We start from the raw sequence: 21,297 nt of genomic DNA, 5'->3' as shown, positions 1-21,297 counted from the left end.
CTCCATTTTCAGTATTCTCCAATAAGTGTATTTCTTTTCTAATTAATTTGCTTTGAGTATGTCTACATAAATTCTCATCTGCTTTATGCTCAGTTTGTATTTGTATACTATTTCGTAAAGACATTTTTGTAATGATCCCTATGGCAATCTGGAGAGGCAAATAAGACAAGAGATAGTATTAACTCCATTTTGCAAATTAAAATCTAGGTAAACTGCCTAACATCACAAAGCCAAATAAACAACAGAAGCTAAAATGTAGATCCTTTTTCTTCATCAATGTTCTTTTCATTACACATCACTGCCTTTCCAGGGACACAAGGCAGTCCTGATACAACCAACATTTTAGTATGAAATGACTAGAAGAGATTTAAACCTATTTCCATCTCAGCAAGTCATGAGAGGACACTGCAGACCAATGGCCATAGAGGCCTCTCTTAAATAATCCCAGGGAAGGAAGGGTAGGTTACAAAATCCTAGTGCATGTTCCTATCAGACAACTCTCTTATATTAAGCTGAAATCTCTCTCTGTAACATTGACCTTTTGGTCCAAGTTTGGCCATTTAGAAAACCACAGAATGAGCTTCTCTCTTGTTCTGGAATATGCTCAAGCATATGAAGACAGCTATCACCTGGGTCCTTTCGAGAATGAGTCCTTTGCTTAGACAAACTTCCCAATAAAACATCTGTCATTATTCAACTTCTAATCCCAGTCGAGTCTTGACGAACCGGTTGGCAGAAAAGGGAAGCTATCGTGCAGGACTCTTACAAATGAGGTACAAATAAGCAATTGTCACTACAGTCCCTTAAGGAGAGTTACAGACAACCATGCACTCTCACCACCCTTTTGTTGGATGGCACTGAATCAAACAGCTTTTTGGTATGAAGCATAGGAATGAAGACAGGGTCAGATGTTTCTGACAAAATCTTGGCTTTAGATAGATGCACATGGCTGGATCAAGAGAATTTGCTACGAACACAGCCAATTATTACTCCTCCATTAGATGAACAATCAACCTAATGGCCTTTCATCAGTAAAATATTTCTTCTGTTTTTGTCAGATTCTCCAATAACAAAACACCTGCTCATTCTATCAACAGACAAGTGAGACTTCCTCATGGTTTAAAAGAGGCAAAGAAATTAATGATACAAATTATAAAATGAAACTTAGTGACTGAGTTTGAGACTCATGGAAAGATCTAATGACATGGTTGTTAGAGAACATCAGGAAAATGAACAAAGAAAAGTACAAGGAGTCTAGGGAGAAAGGCTAGCACAAGAAGTACAAGTCCAAGAAGTCTCATACTTACAAGAGGTATAGTAAGCTACACTGTAGCTAAATACTTACTAAAATTGCTTTTTATCATCTCATGAAAAATAATCAGAATTAAATGCTTGTACAAAACCTTAGAGCAAAAATACAGGACAAGGCAGACCTCTACTCGGAATAGCATAGCTTTTTATCCTGGTTTACCTATTAACAATGAGCAAAAACTTGCAAAAGTCTTCTCAAATGCTGCTTCAGGTTTTCTTTCTGAATTTGAACTTAAGTAAGGGAAAGAAGTCCATTGAGCACCCAATTGAAACTATCCCTCCTGGGAGGCCTGCATGGCTCAGTCCGTTGAGTGACCAGCTCTTGATTTCGGCACAGGTCCTGATCCGAGGGTCATAGGATTGAGCCCTGCATCGGGCTCCGCTGAGTGTAGAGCCTGCTTGGGACTCTCTCTTCCCTCTACCCCTCTCCCCTACTCCCGCACACACTCTCTCTCTCTCTCTCAAATAAAAAATAATAATGAAAAAAAATACCCCTCTTTACTCTTCTTACTGATCTTTCATTTCACCAGAATTTATCATAATGATATATATCATATATATTATTGTGCTTGCTTGCTGTCCAATGATGCAGAAAACTGTATGATCCCTGAAGGCAGAGTCAACTCTTTATAACACTGCAAATATATGCACATATGGCTTTGTACATGGAGGGTGCTCATTAAATATCTGCAAGGTAAGTGAAGACAGAAAAAAGGAAAGGAGATCACAGGTGACCACGAACAGTTTACTTTGCTTTCTTAATTAAGGTTGAGACACTTACTATGATCCAGACCAATTACCTACATCATTTAGTTTAGCCTCACAAGAAGCCTAGGAAGTTTCCATTTGAGACAAAATAAAGCTCAGAGAATTAAATATTAAATGACGCAAGCCACACACTTAGTAAATCCAAACTCTCATTTATGTGAAATCAGTTTTATCTAATATGATGGCCGCACCCAAGATGCCCATGACTTCAATTATCTCCTTTCCATAAAGCTATGGGAGAAGAAGGAGATACCTACAGCAAATTAGTTGTGTACAATCCAATGCCTCTGGGCATCTATAAAAAGTCTGAATTTTCTCCCAGGTCACAAAAAATCCTCCTAAATAAGTAAAAGACTGGGGCAGCTGGGTTGTTCAGTCAGTTAAGCCTCTGACTTCTGCTCAGGTCATGACCTCAGGGTCCATGAGTTCGAGCCCCCTCCCCTCCCCCAACCTCCTGTCAGGCTCTGTGCTAACAGCTAGGAGCCTGGAGCCTGCTTGGGATTGTGTCTACGTGTCTCTCTCTCTCTCTCTGTCTCTTTCTCTGCCCCTCCCCCACGCATTATCTCTCTGTCTCAAAAATAAATTAGCATTAAAAAAATTTTTTTAAGAAGTAAAAGACTTATAACCAACAAAACAAGCGTTTTTACATTAGCCAAATACTTTGATCCTCAAAACAATCTTGCAAAAGAAACAGATGCTCCAATTATGTTGGTGAGGACACTTGGGGCTAAGAGCACTTAAGCCTTCACATTCTTCCTACAAACCTATGGGCTTGGAGCTTACACAAAGAAATAGTGGTGGGCGTTTGGGTGGCTCAGTCGGTTGGGAGTCCGACTTTGGCTCTGGTCATGACCTCACAGTTCTTGAGTTCAAGCCCTACATCTGGTTCTGTGCTGACAGGTTGGAGCCTGGAGCCTGCTTCGAATTATGTCTCCCCTCTCTGCTGCTCCCCCACTCGCTTGCTCTCTCTCTCTCTCAAAAATAAACATTAAAAAAAAAAAACATAGCGGTTGTATAAACTTGGTGCAAACTTTGAGAGACACTCGTAACATTATCATTTACCACTGCAAATATGTGATCGACATGGGAACCCTTCAACAACTCAATTCTCCACTTGCATTTTAGGTTCACTGTGCAACTGGTTAACTGTTGACCGCCAAATATATTTAGGAGGAGATAACACGTCCTGGTCAAAGAAAGGGCGTGGGAAAATCATTTTAGAAAAGGTTGTATTGCAGCCAAAACTAACTCTGGGCGGCGGTCCACAATCGCTCGCGCCAACTCCTCGCATTTCCTCTTTCCCCTCCACTGAACCATTCCTTTCTAGAGTCAGATTTGGTGCAACAGGCAGGTTCCTACCTTGGTCTGAATACTCTTATCAAACTTGTCATTTTTGAAGCTAAACGTATTCTGGTGCCTCTGAGGCCTGGAACGAGCCACGTTCCCTTTCTGGGAGCTCATCGTGGAAACCACAATCACCTCGCGTTGATACGAGGAAGACGCGGAGCGGACCAAGACGCCAGCAACTACTCAGCGGAGTCCACGCTTCTGTCACTGACCCGGAAGGAACTTATCCAGCCTTTCCGCCCCGCCCCCGTCAGCCCACGTGACTCATCAAGGCGGTCAAAGGACATCCTCTGGTGCCTCAGAACCCTCAAGGTTCTTCCATGCTAACCAGTCTCGACCCATCCCCCTCCGCGCAACCTCTCTCTCAAACCTGGCATCTGAATCCCGCTTCCTTCGAAGCGACTATTCCCCCATTGGTCCGAACATGGCAGTCCATCAGGGCGGAGAGGCGGAGAGCATTTGCTTCTATTGGCTCTTCTTTTCCGCAATCCCCGCCTCCTGCCGACTAAGCTCAGCCTCTCCCGGAGCCCGACTCCGCTGTGCGGCTTGTGATTGGCGGAAGGCCGGCTAAGCTGGGCTGCGTCCCTCCCCCAGCCCGCTTGGAGGCTGGAGCCCGGGTCAGCTTGGCGTCTCCCTCCAGTCAGTGACCAACTCCTGCCTTAGCGAGGCTTCTGCTCGCCCCCCTCGGTTCCCTTCCAGCCTTCCTCCCGCCACCAGACCTAGCCCCGCGGTGGCAGGCTGAGGAAGAGCGAAGAAAGGAGGATTAAAGAGAAGAAAGACCTCGCTGGGTCTGGGTGGTGTCTGCAGTGCCAGAAAGGGAGGTGGCGGCGGCGGCTGCGACCACGGCCGCGCGGGACGTGAGGCCCGAGAGCAGCCGACGGCGGCGGCCGCTCCAGAGCCTCGCGCCGGGGCCGTTAGTCAGCAGAACGCGAGCCCGTGTGCGGGAGCTGGGCCGGCGCGAGGCGAGACTCCAGAGCGCGAGCCGGCCCCCTCGGGCGCCGCCGTCCCTCCTCGTCCCGGCGCCGGGGGCTGCAGCCCTCGTCCCCCCCTCCTCGGCCGCGCCCGCCCGCAGGCCGGGAGAGTCCGGCGGTGGCGGCGGCAGCAGCGTGGGTCGCACCTTGTGGAGGACAGCGCGTCCGCACAGGCTCTCTGCCGGCCCTTTCTTCCCGACACCTTGGCCGCGGCCCCTCAGGTGCAGGTGCGTGGGGCCGCGGCGGGCCGGGCGCTGCGGCCGGGCTCGGGGAGGGGGCGCTAGGCCCGGAGCCGCAGCGCGGGAGGGCCGAGCCCGGGCCGGGAGGGGGGAGGGGAGCGGGAGGCGTCTTTGTTGTTGGCGACCGGGATCTCTCTCGGCGCCGGCGAAAGGCGGGGAAGCCACTTCGGATCGGCTCTGGTTTTGAGAGGCTTCTCCGGTGGTTCCGGGAGCGAGAGCGGTAGGAGAGTTCCTGCGATCGGAGAGGCTGCGGGGGTCTGGGGGCGGGAGAGACAACGGACAGACAGACCGGGAAAGGTCTTGGGTCCTCCTTGCAGAAAAGGGTCTCGTTTCACTTGTTTTGCTGGTCTCCCTGTGGACCGCAAGATAGGGTCAGGTTCACGTTCTCCTCCCCGTCTCCCTGTGAGGTTGGCGATGCCTGTAAGCTTTCTCCTGAATGTCCTCGTGTGTGCCAGCCTCGATCTGAGATCGAATCGGCCCCGTTCTCGAAGATGTGTGTGTTCCCGGCGGGCCGTCGCAGGGTTCTTTTTCTCTAGGTGGCTCAGCTTGAACTGTTTCGAATTCTGTTTTCGAGCCCTAGGGTAGGCTCATCAGTAATTGCTTTGAGTTGGAAAATGAGAGGTTTTGTTTGGATTTTTTTTTTTTAACCCTGAAACGAAAGTTCTGTCGAGTTACAGTGTACGGTTGTGAACGCTTTTTTTTTTTTTTTTTTTTTTTTAAGAAGTGTGAGTTTAACCCTCGCTTCTAGTTTAAAAAAAAAAAGAAGTTAAGAGCTCTGATCCTTGGGAGATTTCTGCCAATGCCAGAACACGGTTGGATTTTTTTTTTTTTTCACGGTGCTTTGATTTCAGTCTGCGTGAGGTGGGTTTGATAAGCAAAAAAGAGGAATAACGGAATACAGAGAGGGTGACCTTTAAATTTGGCTGTTTATGAAAAGGTATTTTTCTGTTTTAATATGTTTCGTAGTATATGTGTATATAATACTTGATGCGCAAGATGATTCATTGATTTTTTTTTTCCTAAGGCTCCAATAAAAAGAATTTTGGAGAGCTTGTGTCAGCATTTGGAACTGCCTAATGTGTCTGAGTAAAAAAATCAGGTACATGTTGTAATAGTATCTCCTTACGTTAACAGGAAAACTTAACAAAAAATGAACTTTTCTCCATAGTTTGTCTCTTTTATACGTTGATAGCATAAACTCATTTGTGTAACATATCTATCTAATCGTGACCAGTATTTTAATAATCATAATTATGCCTAAGTCTTTGCTTGTTGGTTAATTTTTATTGTGAGAATAGAGGTGGGGGCTTAAAGAACAGTGGAAATAGCCATGTTCCTATTTACAAAGGAAATAAAATCCCTGTTGTAAAATAGTTGCTGTATTATTGGAGGTCCATGAGGTAATGAATAGCACCCTCACCCATATTTTGACCTCTCTTTTCTCCTACTCTAGTATTAATAAGGTTAATTGGGAAGGATAGGATTAGATTTTTAGCAGGCTAGGCAGTTTTAATTTTGTCCCTTGCTGTGCAGGACTGTACTGGGTAAGTGGCTTGTTTCCTTGAGTATCTTTGCCTGTTTTGAAATATGGATGCAGTGATATCTGACAAAGAATTTTCTGTATCCTGTGACAAACAAAATTATCATAAGTCATCATGGCAAAATAATGTTTTTGGTAACTTAATGAACACAGAAGTACTGGGCAATTAGTGTCTGTTCTAAGTTCTGTCACTGAATTGGTTTGGGACAAGCAAGCTATCCCACATCTGAATCAGTTTCTCCATCTGTGATATAAGGCTAATCAATGTGCCACCTGCTCCCATTGTAGAAAGGGCAACGAGAACCAAGTTACTTTGGTTATATGGCATTAATTGTTTTAGTTTAATAAGAGTACTTTTTAATGCAGTTCTCTTATTTCGGTATCCTTGAAGAATTAGCCTAAAGAAATAGAATTGTAATAGGGAGACTGTCTACCCTTGTGCCATCATCTAAGAATTGATAACTCAATTGCTTCCTTGTTAAGATTGGTGTTAACATCTTTAGAATCAGTAATGACAAGAACATAGTGACAAATTTGTTGCTTTGTTAGTTTATTTACTGGTAGATTTTATTTCTAATGTATCCAAGGTTTTGTTCTTCATTCTCAAAAATTATTCCTTTTCCTACCTTGTTAAAAAATTCTCGTATCCATTGCTCTGTGTTTATACCTCTCAAGCTCAGCCTTGTGAGTTGGGGAGGACAAGTGATTTATGACATTTTTACAGATAAAGCCCAGAGAAGTTAATTCTTTGAATTGCCTAAAGCTACATAAATTTTAAGAAGCAGAACTGAGACTTGAACCTGGGTTTTCTGACTTCTAGCCCTGAATTCTTTGCTTTGGAGTAGTGTTTTCCAAACAGCTGTCTGGACCCAACAGTTTTTGCCAATTCGGATGAAATGAGAAATAGCACAGCAGTTTTAAGTATTGGCAACATATGATATCATGAATATTCATGCACTCATTACTCAGTTGAAGAAACAAATACAAAATGAAACGAAGCTTTCTTTGTAGTCTGTACACCCCTCTTAAATCCTCCTTCCTCTTTCCCCCACTCCCAGCCACTGACCGGAAATTAAAATATATCCTTCCTATGTTTATACTTCACTACATGCCTTTATGTCCATGAACATATATAATATTTCTTTGATTAAGACTATTTAAATATGTTTGTATTTGTAGTTTGTTTTCTAAACTCAATTTTCCAAGATTTATCTATGTTTATTCAGGTTACTCTAGTTTATTTTTACTGCGGTAATGGTATGTGTTCCATTATGTGGCTGTCACATTCCTTTGGTCATTTTAGTTTTTTCCAACTGCTTATTAAACACTGACGTAGGGAATATTCTTGTATATGTTTACTTGGGTTCACGTGCAAGACTTCCTCTAGGGCAGTGGTTCTTGAGCCTGTATCCCATTTTTATAAAAGTATATTATAGCTTGAGGTGCCTAGGTGGCTCAGTCAGTTAAGCACCTGACGTCAGCTCAGGTCATGATCTCAAGGTTCCTGAGGTCAAGCCCTGCATCAGACTCTCTGCTGTCAGTGCAGAGCCTGCTTCAGATCCTCGGTCCCCTTCTGCTGTGCCCCTCCCCCACACTTGCACACCTGCTCGCTCTCTTTTTCAAAAATGATAAATAAAGAAATTAAAAAAAAATATTTTATAGTTTTCCCAATACTGCCCTAAAATGAAATTCAAAATAATACACTCATTTAAAATTTAAATGACCTTACAAACTTATTAGTAACATTAAAACTTGTAGTAAATTTACATTATATTTTAAAGTAATGCTCTTACTAAAATATGAGAATTTATAACAAAGTAGTATATTTCACTGTGTAAATGCTCAGACCAAACCACACTCTAATCTTGCTACTGAGGGTGATAGTAGACTAGCAAATCAGATTTCTGGGAGCTTGTTAGAAATCAGAATTTCAGGCCCTACCCTGCTGACTGATGCTGAATTTTAACAAGATTCCCAGGTGATTTGTGTGCACATTAAAGTCCAGGAAGCACTGCTAGAAGAAACAGTAGTACCCAGATACTTTGCATCCATGTTAGTATCACCATGAATAGAGTAAGCTGCTGATGCAAATTAAGATAGGTGTGTTGAATGGGTTTAAGTACCGATGGTGGCACTATCATTGATAAATGAGTTTCTGAAGTAACTATTTTCGGTGAAGTTTGGACAAAAATAAAAGTGCGGTCTTCTCTCTTTATATACTGGTCACATTCTTTAAAATCTTCATCTATATTAAAGCAATACAAATATACTTTGTGTTAAGTCCTGTTTATAAATATCTGACCTTATTTCCCCCACCCCCTCCTCATCCCCTTAAATGAGTGTCAAGCAGAATATTCAAAAGTCACAAGACATGGGGCAGCATTATTATCTGTATGCACCAAGAGTGCCTGGTGTCCCTGGCAGCTGTTCAGTAGTGCCCCCATTTGTTAAACAACTAAAAAGCCCTCATTGAGGAAGATTGCCCTGAGATGTAAATCTAATGGTAGAGTGCTAGAACAAAGGGTAGGAGTAGCTTCAACTTTATTGGATAACTACCAGTTTTCTTTCAGGTGTTTCTATCAGTAATGGATGAGAGGGTCTATATTCTCACCTTCCAAATAACTTTATTAGACTCCTTATGGTTTGCCATTCTGAGGAGTATATGAAGAGGTACCCCACTGCAGTTTTCATTTGCATGTCACCAGTTAGCCCTGTAGTTGAGAACACTTTCATTTATTTTTTGGCCATTTTTTTTTCCATTCATGTTCCTTTTCTGTGAATTGTTTACTTGGGTTTTTTAAGTTTTATTTATTTACTTAGAGGGAGAGAGAAAATCCCCAGTAGGCTCCTACTGCCAGCCCAGAGCCTGATGCGGGACTGGAACCCACGAAAGCCGTGAGATCATGACCTGAACTGAAACCGGGGGTCGGACGCTTAACCGACAGTCACCCAGGCGCCCCTGTGACTAAACATTCTTAATTCTAGTCAAATATATTATTTTTTAAAAAAGATTTATTTATTTAAGTAATCTCTACACCTGACGTTGGGCTGGAACTCAACTCAGCGACCCCATGGTCTACCAACTGAGCCAGCCAGGAGGAGCCCCCAAATATTTTCTTTTATGATTGTGCCTTTTGTCTTAAAAGGAATTATTTTCTATCCTGAGGTTATAAATATTCTAATACACCTTTTTAAAGTTTTACATCTCCATATTTAGATCTTAAATTCACATGGGACTATTTTTATATGAGGTGTTTGTGAACCTAAATTTACTCAATAAAATCACTACTCTCCATAGTGAAATTATGTCATTGCTTATGCTAATGTGTTCTGATGAAATGAGTGATAGTAGATTGTATTTAGTTTTTAATAACTTTTGTGACAAAATTAAAATTTGGGAACTCTACCATTCCAACTTTTAAAAAATTTACGGGTGCCTGGGTGGCTCAGTCGGTTGACATCCAACTTGGGCTCAGGTCACGATCTCACAGTTCCGTGGGTTCAAGCCTTGCATTGGGCTCTGTGCTGACAGTTCACAGCCTGGAGTCAGCTTTGGATTCTGTGTCTCCCTCTCTCTCTGCCCCTCCCCTGCTCATGCTCTGTCTGCCTCTCTCTCTCTCAAGAATAAATTAAACATTAAAAATTTTTAAATAAAAAATAAAAATTTAACTGGTTTTTGAAATTCTTAAGTTTTGGGAACCACTGCTGTAGAGTATTCTAATTCCCATGTTCCATTCTGTCTTACATTAAGCTTCTGAAGCATCATAGAAAGTGAGCAGGCACTAGTTAAATACTGATCTTTCATCATCATTTACATCCTACACACTTTGGTTTGTTTTACATGTGTTTTCATCACTTTGTATTTGGGCTAGAATTTTTTTAATGGTTATTTATGACCCTAATTTTTAAACAATTTTAGACTAAATTTAAATATTATTTTAATGTTAATTTGGCTCAGATATAGCTCTTAACTATTTTGTTTTCCCTAGAATTGGAAGTGAGAATGGTTACACAAGTTCTTGGATACAGTGAAAGGTGAAAAGTGGTAAAGGGAAATTAGGTCAGTGTCTGTTGTGTATTAGTTTCTATTACAGATTTTGGGGGTACATCTGTAAACAAGCAAAGATCCCTAGCTTCCTAGGGCTTGCCACCTAGCAGAGGACCATAGGGAATATACAAAATTTTTTAAATATCTAATATTTAGAAAGTGATAAGTACTTCTACAGAAAAAGTAGTGAAAGGTAAGGAGAAATCAAAAGGAGGCAGTTTGACACATTAAATAAGGTGGTTAGGGTAAGCTTCACTGAGAAGGGGAGCACGAGCAGAAATGTGCAGCCAGGGCAATAGCCATGCAGATACTAGCAAAATCTTGGAAGAATGGACAGAATATAGTCTTTAGGTTAAACATGTATCCCTGGTTCTGCCACTTAATAAGTTGTGTGAACTTGGACAAATTAACTGAAGCCTTGATTCCCTCCTGTATCAAAGGATGATAACCTGAGAAAAGTATTATTAAGATGAGAGAAGATAACAAGTGAAAACACCTACCTCTTGCCCCCACCTGGTTCTCATATGGCACTCTGTACTCTAGTTTCATAGCATTTATTACCATGTAATTATCTGTCTCACCAGGTGATAAATTTTATCCCACCTATTCTGAAATACAAATGGGAAGAACAAGTCAGTGTCATAATATATTTTATTAACATACATTCATTTGTAAACTACCTGTAACCCTTTTTATATGTGAAAATCCTCTGAGTTTGGTTGAGAAAGCGTTTTTGTATTTATATTGTCTTTGTGCTAGAGCTTCAAATTGTATTACAGGCATTAGCTCATTGATCACCACGTACCATCTTTGTGATGGAGGCAGTGGGTATGTATCCTCTTGCACTTGGAAAGAATTGAAGCTGCTAAATGGTATAAAGTGACACAGAAATTCAAGGAGAATTCAGATGAAATCTGATTACATTTGGTTACATTTTCCCTGTGCTCTTTTTTTTCCTTTCTACAACATTGCTAAAACTGACTGTATAAAAGCAAAAATATGTAGCTTATGTTATATTGTTAAACCGTGGCCTTTGGAAAATCATTAGGACACAAACAATATGTTTGTGTCTAGCTATGACTTTATTTTCAGTTTTCTTCCATGAAGCTTCTCGTAGTATCTAAGGATGTGTTATTAGAATTGGCACCTGGGTGGCTCGGTAGGTTAGGCATCCAACTCTTGATTTCAGCTCGGATCATGATCTCACTGTTCGTGGGATCAAGCCCTGCTTAGGGCTCCGTGCTGGCAGTGCAGAGCCTACTTGGGGATTCTCTGTCTTCTCTCTGTCCCTCTGCCCTGCTTGTGCTTTCACTCTCTCAAAATAAATAACGACAACAAAAAGAACTGGCAATAGAGGTCTTTACTCTTAAGAATACATACTGCTAAAGAAATTAAAACATTATGGTTGTCTTAGATTATTAAACATTTATTTTTAAGAGGTAGTCACATTAAAAGAATAGGATTAGGGTAATAAGTATATGCTTAGTATAGGTCAGGGTGAAGAAGAAAGGGGGTTGAAAATAACCTCATTAACTTGGTGTAGTAAGCAAGTATATGTTCTCATCTCAACAAACCCAGAGTGAAACAAGAATGCCTCTAGGAACAAAAATAGAAGACATTATCATTTTATCACTTGCACTAAACTTGTTATGCTTCTGAATTTATATTGTTCTTAAATGTGTTTTTAAGTTAAAATCAATGGAAATAATTCCTCCAATAAACCTTTCCCAAAAATACTATCCACTGACTGTGACCTAGATACTTTGTTTAATTTTTTACTCTGTAGCTTAGCCATCCCCAACCCCAAAGGTATATATTCTCTGCATATCAGTTATTTGGTAACTGGTTTGGGCAAGCTTATAGCGGAAATGAAATGTACTACAAGTTACATTTTGTTCAGAGCTTTTTAACAGACTTTAATGTTGCTTTTTATTAATAAAGATTTAGGGCAGTAAAGTTATTAAGAGTGAGAATAACTTTTTAAAATTATACATTAAGGGCATTCAGGTATAATTCTCTAAGGTAATGGTTTTCAATTTTTTTGTTAGAATACATAAGAAAGACATTTTGCTTCATGACTTGATACATGCATATGCACCCTCAGAAAGTTTCACCGAAGAGAATCTATCTGTCAGCATGAACATTGTTCAAGGGAGATTTTTCCCCCTAGGGAAAGGAGTAAAACTTAAACAGGGGCTTTAAAACAGTAAAAGTTGTTTCATTTATTTATAGGGGAAGTGATTGAGTTGGCAGGGTGGGGGGGTGGAATCGGCCAACAGAAAAGAAACAGTATGCACAAAGGCATAGAGGGAAGAAAGAACAGGTCTGTCATTAAGGAATAGTATGATGTTCAGTAGAACGGATGAATAGGGAAATGCTCAGAAATAAGGCTAGAGACTGGGAAACAGAGGATGAGGAAATGCTGTATGACATACTAAAGAATTTATTCAAAAGAGCTTGTAGGGCCCATTGAAAGATGTTAAACAAAAAAGTAACATCACCTGGCATCAGTATACAGTGTGGATTAGAGGGATAGGAGATAGATTTTAGTGAGTGATTTTCTAATGTTAAATAAAAAGTGATTGAGCAAAGGGGCACCTAGGTGGCTCAGTCTGTTGGCGTCTGACATCAGCTCAGGTCATGATCTCACCCTTTGTGAGTTCGAGCCGCACATCAGGCTCTGTGCTGACAGCTCAGAACCTGGAGCTTGCTTTGGACTCTGTGCCTCCCTCTCTGTCCGTCCCCACCTCCCCCTCCCCGCCTCTCTCTCTCTCTCTCTCTCTCTCTCTCTCTCTCTCCCTCTCCTCTCCTCTCCCAGTAAATAAACATTAAAAAAATAAACATTAAAAAAATTTTTTTAAAGTGACTGAGCGAAGACGTGGCTGAGGGAGTGGAGAGAGATACATAGGAGATGATGGGCCTTGATTGAACAAGAGGAATGAAGAAAGGGAAAGGGAGGAGAGGGCTATACAGATGGAAATATTCAGGGTCTGTAGCTTAGGGGAGATGTCTGTGCTAAAGGTTTAAGTTTTTAGATTTAGGCCTTGTTACTGTGTAAGAAGTAGTTAAAGCCACGGGTATGATTGAGATAAAAAGACTGGAAGACAGGGGCGCCTGGGTGGCTCAGTTGAGTGTCCGACTTCGGCTCAGGTCATGATCTTGTGGTTTGTGAGTTCAAGCCCTGCGTCGGGCTCTGTGCTGACAGCTCAGAGCCTGGAGTCCACTTCTGATTCTGTGTCTCCCTCTCTCTCTGCCCCTCCCAGGCTCACACTCACTCTCTCTCTGCCTGTCAAAAATAAATAAACTTAAAAAAAAAAAAAAAAAAAAAAAAAGACTGGAAGACAAAAGACCAAAATACTAGTTAAACCCATGGGTTCGGGTGAATTAAACTTAAGGTAACTAAGATGTGGGTTGATTGCATTTATGTCTAATTCTAAAGCTTAGTACTAAAACTTTATTTTTTTAGGGTCAAATTTCCCCAAAAAGGAAAGAACAAGAAGAGGCTACCAATTTAAGTTTTGAAATTACTTCAAAAAAATTTTTTGACATTAGTGCCTGTTACAATTTTTTACATAAGTTTTCTTTTTCACAACAATGTATATTTTAACAAAAATAGAAAGGACATAATGTCCAAATGGAAGGGAAACCTTTAAAATCATTAAGCCCACTACTCTTGTCCTTAGTTTTTCTCATTTCGCCAAAGAATGATAACTTCATCATAGACCAGTACCAGTCCTCAAACAACCCTTCCTGAAAGACTTCTGAGATGACAATTTTATACACAAAAATATAGTACATTGTTACTGTTGTATAACAAACTTCAATTGTTATAGCTAAACACTTATGTTAAAAAAGAAAAACTAAATATTGTATTTTTCCCTTGTTAGAAACTCTTCCATATTTTGTTTCGCAGTGAAGTGATTTCTCATTACCACATTTCTAAGAAATTAACAAAATTTTAAACTGAAGCAACTCAGAAATACACAGCATTAATTCGTGAACTATTTCCTTTTGTTAACTTACTAGATACTTCTGGGTTTTGTTTATTATGACTTATTTTTAAAATTGCCAAAAGTCATTGTAAATCCAAATGTTTTTATTATTCTTTTTAAGATTTTATTTTTATGTAATCTGTACACCCAACATGGGATGGGGCTTGAACTTTCAACCCTGAGATCAAGAGTTGAATGTTCCACGGACCAGGCCAGCCAGGTGTCCCCAACTGTTTTTAGAAATAGGGCATCAAATTGCTCTAACATACCACCGCTTACTCTCTTACCTTGTCCCGGTTTGGGAATATTCTCCTGTATGCATAAACTTATTTGCTTATAGAAATGTAGCTATTGCCTAGTCAGCTGTAACAGCACATCTTTAATGAACACATTTTTGGGGGTTCCTACCAAAGTGAAGAACAGAGCTAAGTAGGCTCCATGTTCTTTAAATCTGAAGTTCTGCTTCTGCCTTTAATAATACTGGAAAGCAATTAGAGTAATACAGAAAAAAATCAAGGTTCAGAGGCTTGTAGCCGCCATTCTTGCCAGCATTCTCCTCCCCTAGGTCCTGAAGGGTATGGACATGGTTAGCAAGACATTTGCTGATATTCCCTGATGTTGATGCTAAAAAAGGAAAAGGGAAGGACTCGGCTTCTTACCGTCTGGGTATCCTGGTCACTGGATAGTCTACTTTCAAATTTGAGTGAGGGTAGTCTCTGCCACCTGAGGCCTTCAGCAGCTGTCAGTTGACTACCCTAAGTAGATGCAAGGCAAGTCGCCTTTAAAGATAAACTTGCTGTTTTTATGGGTGTGTTAGGGCATTGATTGGTACCTTAGCACTTAAAGACAATATGCTGCACCTGGGGGCTACAGGCACAAATCATTTATTTTAAATGCCTGAACAATTTAAAAATGAATACTTCAGTGTCCAACTCTTGAGTACAGTTCACATCATGATCTCACAGTTCACTTCATGGAATCGTGCCCCACATTGGGCTCTGTGCTGACGGCAAAACCTGCTTGGGGTTCTCTGTCTTCTCTCTCTCTCTGCCTCTCTCTCTCTCAATAAATAACGGTTTTAAAAAAATGAATGCTTCAAGATGTAAATCCTTCTTGTTAGCACACATTTTATATCAAAAGAAACCCTCAAACGTAACAGAATGTTGTTCCATTTTTGCCAAAAGGAAACTTAAATTATCTCTTCAAAATAATTCCTGAGTACTAGCCTCTTTAGAGTGGCCTCCCAAATTAATCAATTGGGAAGCATTTCAACTTTTTTTTCTTTTTGGCCAGCCATCAAATAATCCTTTAGATAAAGTATTTCCCAACATTTTCAAAAGACACTCATGATATAACTTGATATATAAAAATATTACAGTTTTATAATCAGGAAATTGATTTGCTGTGTTGCATTTAATGGGAATTGGCCAGATAAAACATCTTTAGCTGGCAAATTAGTAATTTGTGTGTGCAGTAATTGTCCTCAACCTAATGGTCTGTTTATTTAACTGCCTCTCTTAAGGATTTTAAATATATCAAAAGGTGTTTTAATGCATAGAGTGCAGTGTAAATAGAAATACAGTTTGCTAATCATCATGATTTCCAGAAAGATTCAAGCCATAAGTTACATTAGTGTTGTGAATCCTGGTTCAAAACAACAAAATAAAATCTATTTTGATTATATTTAGCATGAACTCAGTTTATATTCTATCAGGTCTTTAGGTATAACTGTAAGTTCTTATTTTCTTTACTCTTTTTCATTTAGATTGTTATTGATCAGGTACTTCCTATGTAGTGCTAGAGAAAACACATGGTCACTGACCTCATAGTAAAGACCATAGGCATTTATCGAGTAAGCCCACAGGTGAATACACGACAGGGATCACAATTTTCAACTGAAATGGAAAAGAACTGGGTGCTATGAAAAGGAATAACCTAACTTACATTTGGGGTTGACAAGATCTCTCTGAAAAGGGGGCATTTGAGATTGGAATAATGAGAAATCAGGTAGAGAGTGTGCAAATCCTGAAGCGGAAACAACTTTCATGCTTTTAAAGAAATGGAAGGTGAGGAGAGCATCCACAACCATAAGTGATGAAAGGAGCGGTATCAAAATAAATTTGGAAAAGCTAACAAAGGCCTGATCCCGTAAGGTCTTTAAGAACCTGTGGAGGGGCGTCTGGGTGGCTCAGTCGGTTGAGCGTCCGACTTTTCGGCTCAGGTCATGATCTCATGGTTCGTGAGTTCAAGCTCTGGGCCTGGAGCCTGCTTCGGATTCTGTGTCTGTCTGTCTGTCTCTCTCTCTCTCTCTCTCTCTCTCTCTCTCTCTCTCTCTCTCTGCTCCTCCCCCTGCTCACACTCTGTCTCTCTCTCAAAAATAAATTAAAAATAAATAGACATTCAAAAATTAAAAAAAAAAAAAAAAAAGAAGAAGAAGAACCTGTGGAGAAGTAAGATTTTCTTGGAAGTACTGAAGGAAGCCATAGAAGAGTTCCTAAGCAGGTTATCACCTTGTAGGCTGTATAGAAAAGAAAGTGTAGATTTGGAGAACATATGGGAGAAATTCACACTTACTCTCAAATACTTTCCATTTGTTTGTTTACTCACACATTTTGAATTCCTTCTGTTGTCTTATTCTACATAACCCTGGTCAGTCCTTTCATTTGCAAAAGCTGGGAACTGTAGTAAAGCATAGAAAAGTAACTTAATCAAGAGAATTGTGTGTCTTATCCACAGTTAAGGATAATAGAAATTGAATGACTTCTCCATTGAACTCTCTTTTTTGTATTTTTACTTTAAGCTATCGAGGCCAGTGTAAACTTCTTGGTATTTGATGCTGTTTTGACTTGTATTTAGTAATGCTCCATAGGTTTCCTTTTTTTGGAAAGTCATATTTAGAGACTATTTTTGTATTCTTGGTATTATTAATAGAATGTACAATCAGATTTCTCTTTCTGTGGGGGCAGTGAGAGGAAGAGAACTGTATTTAGTTGTATAAAGAAAGATATGTGAACATAGGATATGATACCAAAAAAATCCAGGCAGATTACAAAGGAGAAGCTTCCTTTTCCTTTGGGATTCAATATAATAAAATATTCTTGGGGCGCCTGGGTGACTCACTCAGTTAAGCATCTGACTTGGGTCCTGATCTTGCTGTTCGTGAGTTCAAGCCCCTCATCAGGCTGTCTGCTGTCAGTGAGGAGCCGACTTCTAATCCTCTGTTCCCCCTTCCCCTCTGCCCCTTCCCTGTTCATGCTCGCTCACTCTGTTTCTCTAAATAAATAAATAAATAAATAGAGATTTAATAAAATAAAATATTCTTGCTGGAAAGCTCCAGCTCTCTCATTAAAATTGACACACTTAGGGATATAAGAATTCATTTTAAATAAAATTATAACTACAACCTGATTGGTATGTAACCCAATTAATGAAGGATGAATGGACTACCCATCTTTAATGCTTGCTTTCTCTTTCATCCTAACAAGTATTTACGCCAGAGGTACACTACACATGTAGATCACCAAAAAACTAGCTATCGGATACTTCTCAAATCAGATATCAAAGATTTGCTCCAGCGGTTTTTTTGCAAGCCTCTGTTCCTCTTCTCTAGTTGCATTACTTGGCATTAAGCATCAGAAATGTTGTTCTCTGTCAGCTTTGACTAAGACTTTGTAGATGTCGTGTAGAAATTGTCTCTAAAAGGAAACAAGTCTGGAATATTCACTTGTTTCTTTGCTACTTGCCTCTTTAAAAAAAATACAAGATGAAATTTTTATTAAGAGAAACATCCAGTAAATCAAGATTATCTTTATTTTGCAGAGTACATGTATGTACTACTAATGTGTAGAAACATTACTTTTAAATGTAGTCAAGTGTTGGGGCACCTGGGTGGCTCAGTCGGATGAGTGTCCGACTTCAGCTCAGGGCATGATCTCACAGTTTGCGGGTTCGAGCTCTGCTTTGAGCTTTGTGCTGACAGCTCAGAACCTGGAGCCTGCTTCACATTCTGTGTGTGTGTGTGTGTGTGTGTGTGTGTGTGTGTCTCAAATAAACATTAAAAAATTTTTTTAATGTACTCAAGTGTTGATATTTAACTGAAGGATGTGGTTTTTACATTTTGCAATATGATAACCATTTGTTGATTTTCTACCTTCCTAGTAGTGTTTCACATGCCTCCATGTAGTAGGTTGAAATATGTGCCTTTTTGAGGCTTCTTTTTGAAAATCTTAAATTTGAAATCTTAAAATTTAAATAAATTCTTGGGGTGCCTGGGTGGCTCAGTCAGTTAAGCATCTGACTTTGGCTCAGGTCATGACCTCACGGTTCATGATTTTTGAGCCCCACATTGGGCTCTCTGCTGTCAGTACAGAACTTTGGATCTTCTGTCTCTCTCCTCTCTGTCTCTTCCCCGCTCACACTCTCTCTAGTTCAAAAATAAACATTATAAAAAAAAGTAATTCTTCAGCAGTACCATAGTTACCAAGTCACTGTGCTCCACTTAAGTCATTGGTATGTAGGCTTTTATGCAGTTGCCTAAATGACTGTATCATTCTGTCTAATGCATGTGTAAAGAACTACAGTCGTTTCTATACATTGTTGAGCAGAGATTTGTTTCTAAATTTTAAGTTTTTAAAATGTTTTCATTTATCTAATTCTTCCCTTTTCCAGTTTTTTCCCCCTCCTTTCTACTATGCACCCTTTGCTTTAGTTCTTTCTTATGATCGTACTCTTACCTGTATTATTCTCTCACCCCGGAGAGTTTTTTCTCTGCTTTTGGAAATCACATCCTAGTCTCAGTTCTAACTTCACAAAGTTTCTCCTGATTATTGATATCTACGTTTGATTTCTGAAGCTTAAAATCTACCCCATGTTCTGTAAGTACTTAATTTTTTATAAGATGAAAAGAGCGTTGATTTATTAATAATAAATTATACGTATCATTCATTATAATACATTTAATATATTGACTACCAATTTACAAAAGAACACATGAATTTAGGATAAAAAGAGACTTGAATGAACATGAAACTAGTTGCCATATGTTTTCAACTGAAGAAAAAACCTCAGAGCCATTAAATGATTTACCAAAAGTCTGAAAGAATTTAAATTGACTCTCAATTGATCAGGTGTGCTGTTGTTTTCTTTAATTAGGCATGTAAACTTTTTTTTTGAAGTAATTATTCTAGTTCTTGTTATGTACTCCTTAAGAAAACGTACACAAAAGGTAAAATTTTCATGTTTGAAGAAACATTGACAAAATGTTGATTTGTTGAGATAGGAAAGGTATTAAGCACAAGTGAGGGTGACAAGTGGTGATTACACATTTTCTAGGAGTAGTGGTGTTTCTTCAAATCTGTGCTTACTGATGAGTATAGCTAAGGAAACGCAGCTGGCAGGAAGAGGAAAAGGAAGTGGTGGAGATGGCAGCGTGTATAGATGGCCAGAATGTTGGTAGACCAACTGAAGGTCATATTAGTGAGGACTGACCGACTTGTTACAGTCTGTGAAAAGAGAGGCAATGATGTTGTTCAGGAATACTACTCTTGACCTCATAAGTGCCATAATCCCTCCCTGTATCCCCACTAAACATAGAAATTATATAGATGGAGAAGGACTGGTAGACTAATAGGAGGAATATACTTACATGCTGCTTATCATGCAGTTCTGTTGTTCTTTTCTCCACATGGTTGATAAAAATACCTTTTTCAAAATGAAAACTTTTCAACTTTTTTTTCACAAGTTGAAATTCTACTCCCATCCACTCTGTGGATCAAAACCACCATGTCATTTGGTTTGGTTTTGCTTCTTATTTGCTGAAACAGATTTATATCTGCTCTACTGCTTTATTAAATAAGTGGTAGGGTAACACTGACTTAATTTAAATAAACTCCTTCACCAAATAAACATTTTTAAGAGGTTATCTCAGAACTGGCCTAGTGAAAGAGCCTATTCTTTTGAGAATTAATGTTTAATACATAAATGCTGATTTGGACCACTTCCATTTTCAGTCTGTCAATAATAGAGAAGAATGTCCTCAAAACAAACAAGGCATTAGAAATTTCTTTCCTTTCAAAAAGGAGTCTTTGAGGGACCGCCTGGGTGGCTCAGTTGGTTGAGTGAGTGGTGGAGCATCCGACTTGGGCTCAGGTCATGATCTTGTGGTTCGTGAGTTCCAGTCCCATGGACAGTTCCAGCCTGTGCTGGCAACTCAGAACCTGGGGTCTGCCTCAGAATCTGTCTCTCTCTCTGCCCCTCCCCTGCTCACACTCTGTCTCTCTCTCCCTCCATGTCTCTCCCCCCTCCCCCCCGTCTCTCCCAAAAACTGAATAAAAATATTAAAAAATGTTTTTTCTTAAAAAAAGGAGTTTTTGGACAAAATGTTAAAGTAGAAGATAAAAGCTAAAGAAACTAAGGGAAAAGGTAACTGTCAGAGAAAAAAAGATAAGACCCTAGGTACATTTAATAAGAGGAAAGTCCAAGAGTCCAAAAAACCTTTTGGAATGAATAAATTATTACTTTGTTCCCATTATATTCAGACACTTACTCCATTAGTCGTTCTTAGCTACTTTATACTTACATTCAAGATTAAGAGGCCTGTATCCTAGAATGTAATTTAAGTGCCATTGAATTCAAGCCTTTGATGTTAGAGATAAGGAGGCTGAGATCCAGGGAAAAGTGACTTCCTTAATGTCTCAGAGCTAGTTAGTGTGAGAGTAGGGAATAGAATCCAGCCTTTCTCATTCATAGACCAGGGTTCTTTATACTATACCACAGACCAGTTATGGAAAAAAAAATTTTTTTAAAGGCGGGAGGATGAAACCTTATACGTAGTTAAATTGACAGTAGTCATTGTGTATACTTTTATATGTTCTTCTGATTTTTAAAATAAATGATAGTTGACATTTCTTCCTCACTGTAAGGAGAAGCTCATGATTTTTTCCAGCCCTTGACATTGTTAGAGGTTTTATGTCTTAGGAAGTAGTTTCTTTGCTAGATGATTTCATATCCTATATAACAAGGTTACAAGAAGTTAATAATATGGATCTGTTAAAGCCCTCTAAGCCAACTGTTATTAATTTTA

The 21,297-nt window shown here is 39.7% G+C and overlaps 2 protein-coding genes across 7 annotated transcripts in view; one reads left to right on the top strand and one right to left on the bottom strand.

Moving 5' to 3' along the window:
* CD4H9orf85 (chromosome D4 C9orf85 homolog) overlaps positions 1-3,964 on the bottom strand; it is a 100,916-nt gene extending 96,952 nt beyond the window's left edge. For 3 of the 4 annotated variants that reach the window (XM_045469145.1, XM_045469142.1, XM_045469146.1), the window contains exon 1: positions 3,439-3,790. In XM_045469145.1, the coding sequence (XP_045325101.1) occupies positions 3,439-3,540 (102 nt within the window). In that variant the 5' untranslated portion in view covers positions 3,541-3,790. The other variant, XM_045469144.1, reaches the window with a different exon arrangement.
* A 91-nt stretch (positions 3,965-4,055) lies between these two features.
* The window catches only part of ABHD17B (abhydrolase domain containing 17B, depalmitoylase), a 53,767-nt gene continuing 36,525 nt past the window's right edge, over positions 4,056-21,297 (top strand). The window contains exons 1-2 of one of the 3 annotated variants that reach the window (XM_045469141.1): positions 4,597-4,624; positions 5,661-5,735. Coding sequence is in view for 1 of the 3 variants with exons in the window: in XM_045469139.1 (XP_045325095.1) it covers positions 16,027-16,080 (54 nt within the window). In the remaining 2 variants the exon portion in view is untranslated. Of the gene's footprint in view, positions 4,625-5,660; positions 5,736-15,981; positions 16,081-21,297 lie in introns of those variants that run through there. The other 2 variants (XM_045469139.1, XM_045469140.1) reach the window with 2 other exon arrangements.

This window comes from Leopardus geoffroyi, chromosome D4 (genome assembly GCF_018350155.1).
Source record: "Leopardus geoffroyi isolate Oge1 chromosome D4, O.geoffroyi_Oge1_pat1.0, whole genome shotgun sequence".
Taxonomy (NCBI): domain Eukaryota; kingdom Metazoa; phylum Chordata; class Mammalia; order Carnivora; family Felidae; genus Leopardus; species Leopardus geoffroyi.
The sequence above is the reverse complement of the archived record's forward strand: the minus strand, read 5'-3'. Positions and strand labels throughout refer to the sequence as shown.